Raw genomic sequence first — 8,378 nt, forward strand, 5'->3', positions numbered from 1 at the left:
CTACAGGTTACACCACTGTAGTCCCTCAAGGTTCTCACCCCCATCCCCCCCACTCACCCTCCCAAACCTCACAGAACACAGCGGGACCACCTGGCCCTCCACGGCCTCTGACAGAGATAGAGAACCAGGGTACGGTAGAACTGGCACATTGGGCCCTGGATGTGGTTGTCGAGGTGAATCAAAGCTGCACTGGATCATATGCAGGCCTATAGGCACAGTGGAGCATGGCAGGGATATGGTGCTGCCTGAGTTCAGGTCCAGCTCCATTCTCTCAGTGTTCCAGTGCATGTTGCCTGACCTATAGTCACTGAGGAAGGGGTTGCTGTTGTACCCATTACCCAGGCTTGGGGCCTGGGCCTCGGTGCAGACACAGCTGGAGAAAGAGGACAGGATGGAGAGGTGGTCGTCTACAATGTCACTGGGGTCAACAGGGTCTGAAGGGGACTCCGGCAGGTCCTCGAGGAATGCCTGAAGAGATGCCTGCATTAAAAAATATACACAAAAACAGTGTAATGATATATCCAAGGACATTCAAGATAATACTGCATTTTATATAGTACTATACACAAATGAAATACTCATGTGTTTGTGTTTCAAAAGAATAAGGACAGTTTACTAGAGACTTGGGGAGTCTGTTTACGTGTGGTACATCTCGTTTTTGTTTCAGCAGGTACAGAGCCAGAGCAAGGAGAGGAGAGAAGAGTACAGCACACACTCCTATCCCCAACAACACTGGCTGCAACCCTGGGAAACACAAACCACACGTCATTTTGTAATTAGGGTTGTATTCATAACCCAAGCTTCATGTCCACACCCCGACTCAACCTTAACCCAACGTAAACCTCTAACCTAGTCCTGGGCCAGCATGGTGGACACAACTGGGGTCCGAGGGAGGAGACGAGGCCTGGGGGAAGGTGGCCGGACTGGTGGAGAAGTTAGCCACGACACAGTAGTCATGTCCTGGGACCAGGTTTGAGAACTCTGCCCCATACACCATCGTCTGGACCAAACCAATCTGTGTCTGCAATAGGACCAGCCAATCACAAACGCTGTATCAGACACATGCAAGAGGATCAGCCAATCAGAGAGGCTGTATCAGACTGTGTCAGAGAGCCAATCAAGGACACTTGTACTAACAAATGCACACAAAAAAAAAAAAAAAATATATATATATATATATATATATATATATATATATATATGCAGCAAAGAAACAACCAGTGCTGGAAAAAGTACCCAATTGTCATACTTGAGTAAACATTTTTTTTAAAAAGGTACTTTAAATAGAAAATGACTCAAGTAAAAGTGAAAGTCACCCAGTAAAACACTACTTGAGTAAAAAAGTCTAAAAGTATTTGGTTTAAAATATACTTAAGTATCAAAGGTAAAAGTATAAGTAATTTCAAATTCTTTATATTAGGCAAAACAGACAGCACCATTCTCTTGTTTTTGAATTTACGGATAGCCAGGGGCACGCTCCAACACTGACATTTACAGTGCCTTGCGAAAGTATTCGGCCCCCTTGAACTTTGCGACCTTTTGCCACATTTCAGGTTTCAAACATAAAGATATAAAACTGTATTTTTTTGTGAAGAATCAACAACAAGTGGGACACAATCATGAAGTGGAACGACATTTATTGGATATTTCAAACTTTTTTTAACAAATCAAAAACTGAAAAATTGGGCGTGCAAAATTATTCAGCCCCTTTACTTTCAGTGCAGCAAACTCTCCAGAAGTTCAGTGAGGATCTCTGAATGATCCAATGTTGACCTAAATGACTAATGATGATAAATACAATCCACCTGTGTGTAATCAAGTCTCCGTATAAATGCACCTGCACTGTGATAGTCTCAGAGGTCCGTGAAAAGCGCAGAGAGCATCATGAAGAACAAGGAACACACCAGGCAGGTCCGAGATACTGCTGTGAAGAAGTTTAAAGCCGGATTTGGATACAAAAATATTTCCCAAGCTTTAAACATCCCAAGGAGCACTGTGCAAGCGATAATATTGAAATGGAAGGAGTATCAGACCACTGCAAATCTACCAAGACCTGGCCGTCCCTCTAAACTTTCAGCTCATACAAGGAGAAGACTGATCAGAGATGCAGCCAAGAGGTCCATGATCACTCTGGATGAACTGCAGAGATCTACAGCTGAGGTGGGAGACTCTGTCCATAGGACAACAATCAGTCGTATATTGCACAAATCTGGCCTTTATGGAAGAGTGGCAAGAAGAAAGCCATTTCTTAAAGATATCCATAAAAAGTGTTGTTTAAAGTTTGCCACAAGCCACCTGGGAGACACACCAAACATGTGGAAGAAGGTGCTCTGGTCAGATGAAACCAAAATTGAACTTTTTGGCAACAATACAAAACGTTATGTTTGGCGTAAAAGCAACACAGCTGAACACACCATCCCCACTGTCAAACATGGTGGTGGCAGCATCATGGTTTTGGCCTGCTTTTCTTCAGCAGGGACAGGGAAGATGGTTAAAATTGATGGGAAGATGGATGGAGCCAAATACAGGACCATTCTGGAAGAAAACCTGATGGAGTCTGCAAAAGACCTGAGACTGGGACGGAGATTTGTCTTCCAACAAGACAATGATCCAAAACATAAAGCAAAATCTACAATGGAATGGTTCAATAATAAACATATCCAGGTGTTAGAATGGCCAAGTCAAAGTCCAGACCTGAATCCAATCGAGAATCTGTGGAAAGAACTGAAAACTGCTGTTCACAAATGCTCTCCATCCAACCTCACTGAGCTCGAGCTGTTTTGCAAGGAGGAATGGAAAAAAATGTCAGTCTCTCGATGTGCAAAACTGATAGAGACATACCCCAAGCAACTTACAGCTGTAATCGCAGCAAAAGGTGGCGCTACAAAGTATTAACTGAAGGGGGCTGAATAATTTTGCACGCCCAATTTTTCAGTTTTTGATTTGTTAAAAAAGTTTGAAATATCCAATAAATGTCGTTCCACTTCATGATTGTGTCCCACTTGTTGTTGATTCTTCACAAAAAAATACAGTTTTATATCTTTATGTTTGAAGCCTGAAATGTGGCAAAAGGTCGCAAAGTTCAAGGGGGCCGAATACTTTCGCAAGGCACTGTACAAACGAAGCATGGGTTTAGTGAGTCCGCAATGGCACAGAGGCAGTAGGGATGATTAGGAACGTTCTCTTGTTAAGTGTGTGACTTAGACCATTTTCCTGTCCTGCTAAGCATTCAAAATGTAACGAGTACTTTTGGGTGTCAGGGAAAGTAAAAAGTACATACTTTTATTTAGGAATGTAGTGAAGTAAAATATGTTTAAAAAAAATACACACACACACACACATATATACATAATGTAAGTGGTACAATGTTAAGGAGTGAGTGCTCAGAAACTACACTCATGTTTCCAGTGGTGTAAAGTACTTGTGTAAAAATACTTTAAAGTACTATTAAGTTGTTTTTTAGTCTAGCTGTACTTTACTTTGCTGTACTTTACACACACACAAGTAAAGTACAGCTAGACTAAAAAACAACTTAATAGTACTTTAAAGTATTTTTACACAAGTACTTTACACCACTGGAAACATGAGTGTAGTTTCTGAGCACTCACTCCTTAACATTGTACCACTTACATTCACTTACAGCAGGTAGAAAGGAAAAAGGATGTGTGAACGAGAGCGAGCAAGACAAAAGGAGGGTCAGTAAAAAGTGGTATCGCCGATGGCAACAGGGGTACCTTGTAGTCAGAGGGGTTCTGTCGGTCATATACTGTCACGGTGACCCAGAGGTCAATACATTTTGACAGTGGACAGCAACTCTGCAGAGGAAGACACTCCCTTTTGCTAGAACAAGGTAAGTGCACCTCCACTCCCAGCCTCTCTCCAGACAGAGAGACCAAGACAGAGGGGCTGCTGAAGTCTGAAGAGGAGAAACAAAGCCACTTTCATTTAAAAAATCACAACAATCTCTTCATGCGAGTGCCTTTAGCCATTTTAGCCCTCTCTATTTGAACTCTGCAGTGTATTAAGATGGTTAAATGCTCTTCCTTTTTCGTTGTTGATTTGAACAATAAATCACAGTGGCAAGATACGTGACAGGTCTTAGAGGAGAGACAGGCTACTGACTGAAATCACGGACGCCAAACCCCAGATTTTCTGTCCAGACTGGACTCCCCGGGCCCTGGTGGAGGCCCAGGCGGATCATGTTGTACACCTCGAAGTTAGAGAAGGCCTCGGACAGGTCACACAGCTGGGAGGAGAACCGCACACAACTCTTCACGTCCTGCCACGAATCACTGCAACACAGACACACACAGTCAAAAAAGTTCAGAGACACTCATTAATGGGTTTCTCTTTATTTTGACTATTTTCTATATTGTACAATAATAGTGAAGACATCAACACTTTGAAATAACACATATGGAATCATGAAGTAACCAAATAAAAAGGTGTTAAACATATCAAAATATATTTTATATTTGAGATTCTTCAAAAAGTAGCCACCCTTTGCCTTGACAGCTTTGCACACACTTGGCATTCTCTCATCCAGCTTCATGAGGAATGCTTTTCCAACAGTCTTGAAAGAGTTCACACACAAACTGAATTGGTCCACCCAGACAGACAGCGTGGTGAAGGCGGCGCAGGAGCACCTCTTCAACCTCAGGAGGCTGAAGAAATTTGGCTCATCACCAAAAGCACTCAATCTTCTACAGATGCACAAATCGAGAGCATCCTGTCGGGCTGTATCACCGCCTGGTATGGCAACTGCTCCATCCACAACCGTAAGGCTCTCCAGAAGGTAGTGAGGTCTGCACAACGCATCACCGGGGGCAAACTACCTGCCCTCCAAGACACCTACACCACCCGATGTCACAGGAAGGCCATAAAGATCAAGGACAACACTACCCGAGCCACCGCCTGTTCACCCCGCTATCATCCAGAAGGCGAGGTCAGTACAGGTGCATCAAAGCTGGGAGCGAGAGACTGAAAAACAGCTTCTATCTCAAGGCCATCAGACTGTTAAACAGCAATCACTAACATTGAGTGGCTGCTGCCAACATACTGACTCATCTCTAGCCACTTTAATAATGGAAAAATTGATGCATCACTAGCCACTTAAAACAATGCCACTTAATGTTTACATACCCGACATTACTCATCTCATATGTATATAGTGTACTCGATACCATCTACTGTATCTTGCCTATGCCGTTCTGTACCATCACTCATTCATATATTTTTATGTACATATTCCTCATCCCTTTACACGTGTGTGTATAAGGTAGTTGTGAAATTGTTAGGTTAGATTATTCGTCGATTATTACTGCACTGTCGGAACTAGAATCACAAGCATTTCGCTACACTCGCATTAACATCTGCTAACCATGTGTATGTGACAAATAACATTTGATTTGACTCTGCGGTCCAACTCATCCCAAACTGGGTTGAGGTCAGGGGATTGTGGAGGCTAGGTCATCTGATGCAGCACTCTCCTTCTTGGTCAAATCACCCTTATACAGCCTGGAGGTGTGTTTTGGGTCATTGTTCTGTTGAAAAACAAATGATAGTCCCACTAAGCGCAAACCAGTTGGGATGGTATCACTGCAAAATGCTGTGGTAGCCATGCTGGTTAAGTGTGCCTTGAAGTCTAAATAAATCACTGACAGTGTCACCAGCAAAGCACGCCCACACCATCACACCTCCTCCTCCATGCTTCACGGTGGAAATCACACATCCAGAAATCATGGTTTCTTTGCAGCAATTCGGCCATGAAGGCCTGATTCATGCAGTCTCCTCTGAACAGTTGATGTCGAGATCGGTCTGTTACGTGAACTCCGTGGAACATTTATTTGGGCTGCAATTTCTGTGGCTGGTAACTAATGAACTTATCCTCTGCAGCAGAGGTAACTCTGGGTCTTCCTTTCCTGTGGCGGTCCTCATGAGAGCCAGTTCCATCATAGCGCTTGATGGTTTTTACTTTCAAAGTACTTGAAATTTTCCAGATTGACTGACCTTCATATCTTAAAGTAATGGACTGTCATTTCTTTTTGCATATGTGAGTTGTTCTTGCCATAATACGGACTTGGTATTTTACCAAATAGTGCCATCTTCTGTATACCTCCCCTACCTTGTCACAACACAACTGATTGGCTCAAATGCATTAAGGAAAGAAAGACATTCCACAAATGTACTTTTAACGAGGCACACCTGTTAATTGAAATGCATTCCAGGTGCCTACCTCGAAGTTGGTTGAGAGAATGCAAAGCTGTTATCAAGGCAAAGAGTGGCTATTTTGAAGAATCTCAAATATATTTTGATTCGTTTAACACTTTGGGTTACTACATGATTCCATGTGTTATTTCATAGTTTTGATGTCTTCACTATTCTACAATGTAGAAAATAGTCAAAATAAAGAAAAACCCTGGAATGAGGTGGTGTGTCCAAACTTGACTGGTACTATATACTGTACACATAGAAACATACACAAACACGGAGATTAACTATGTAGTATTTATTATTCCGATCTTCTAAAATGTATGTGGAAATGTCCTTTCTGAAAATATGCAATACCCACACAAGATAACAGGCACACACTGGTTGTTGGACGACATGGGTGGTGATGGTTATGACTGAAACCAGGTGGCAGGGGAGAGGAGCAGCCAGGGTGTTTTCACGGCTGTGGTAGAAAACAAGTGCCCATCTATCGGAACCCATCTACCCATAAAGTCAACCAACCATGGACTCGAGTGACTGATTCATCCCTCTGATTAAAACCCTTTGAGGTTTCTCTGCAAAAACCACAAGTTTGAAATTCTCCGCTCTCACGCTACCCCTCTCCGCATCGCTAGAGCGCTTTGTTCACACAATAAATTTGCTTTCCATTTCCTTTCTAGGCTAGCTTTCCCCTCACAATCCCAACAGTTGCACTATCCATATTAGCTTCACTGTAAAGTAAATGACTAATCAGAATCCCATTGCTGATTACAACCTTCAATGACGCGATTTAAAAAAACACTCTACTTAAAATGACTATAACATAGTTACACACAGAACAAAACATTACAGAAGATCCGTCAATGTAGTGCTTTTCTAGGAAACAATTCACTACCAATTCTAGAAAATAGCAAAACAGTAATACAGCATACTATTTGAGCTAGATCGATTAGGTCAATGGAGACAGCAGACAAGACAGAACCCCAAATCTTAGAACAGCATTTAGCTGAGAGGAACCTTAGAGCTAGATACTAGTCCATTAAGTCAATAGTGAGCAATGAGGAGTCAGACACACCCCTGAGTCTTAGTTTGGACGGTGTAGGTGGTGGTAGCGTTCGCCTGTGGACAATCCCACTGCAGGACACAGTTTAAGTTCAGGGAATACAGACGAGTGGTACAGACGGCTCTAGATGATCCTGAGAGTTCACACGGAACACTTCAAAGTCAACACACAAACACACAGGAATAGATCACACACACACACACACACACACACACATATGCTACACTTTCATATTCAAGATCTCACATAAACAAGGATAACCATGCGTGAACAATTCACAGACATAACATGACTGACACCATTTTAACCTTTAGTTGGCCATGTAATCTATTGAGATCAAACCATATATATGAGTAACTCTGGTAAGCCCCCCCCCCCCCCCATAGATGGTGTAAATTAGATCAGTCACTGTCCCCAATATGGAGGGTTTGGGTTATTTAATAAAGGTGGGTTTGAGGGCGCAACAGACTTACCTGTGAGGTGGACACACAATCCTGTTAACACAAGGGTCGTCAGTACACCTGGCGCCGTCACCATGTTGACACAGGTAAGCTAGACGCCAGGCTGAGAAAGACTGAGGACACACCCTAAATCTTTTTCCAAAACAAAATCCCCTTGAGGTAGGGGATAACACATTGATGCAATTACCCTGATGCACACAATGTCACAGAGGACTACATGACAATAAAATGCATAACAAATCATTTTCCCAAAGTTGAATAGGAAAGGAGTAGCGTAAGCAGTCACTTACCTACATTGAGAGAGAGCGAGCGGAGAGAGCGAGAGAGAGAAATAAAAATAATAGATAAGGGATAGATAAAGACGGGCAGGGGGTGGAAGGATCAGGACGTGACACGGTAGTCACGGGTGTGAGAGGAAATGGTATAACCTGAAGCGCAAAGACAAGCAGTGAGACAGGAAACAGAGGGAAAAGAACCACCTTGCAAGCTCTATAGATGAATATATATATTCATTCAAGTACATAGTCTTGAGTCACTATTTCCAAAGTCACTACTACTTGATGCTTCCTAGTTATTCATGGCAGGTTTGGGTCGATAGTTGGCTAGAAATCCTGCAATCCAGCTAGAGAGAAAGCAGACAGTCG

General features: G+C 42.7%; 1 protein-coding gene across 1 annotated transcript; it reads right to left on the reverse strand.

Moving 5' to 3' along the window:
- On the reverse strand, positions 1 to 4,076 carry LOC139379189 (uncharacterized). Its single transcript, XM_071122009.1, has 4 exons — positions 3,735 to 4,076; positions 850 to 1,021; positions 641 to 744; positions 1 to 480 (listed from the first exon to the last, which is right to left on the reverse strand). Exons 2-4 carry the CDS (start codon positions 995 to 997, stop codon positions 1 to 3), a joined length of 732 nt encoding a protein of 243 aa, XP_070978110.1. The 5' UTR covers positions 998 to 1,021; positions 3,735 to 4,076.
- Positions 4,077 to 8,378: the final 4,302 nt, after the last annotated feature.

Source organism: Oncorhynchus clarkii, chromosome 21 (assembly GCF_045791955.1).
Source record: "Oncorhynchus clarkii lewisi isolate Uvic-CL-2024 chromosome 21, UVic_Ocla_1.0, whole genome shotgun sequence".
Taxonomy (NCBI): Eukaryota; Metazoa; Chordata; class Actinopteri; order Salmoniformes; family Salmonidae; genus Oncorhynchus; species Oncorhynchus clarkii.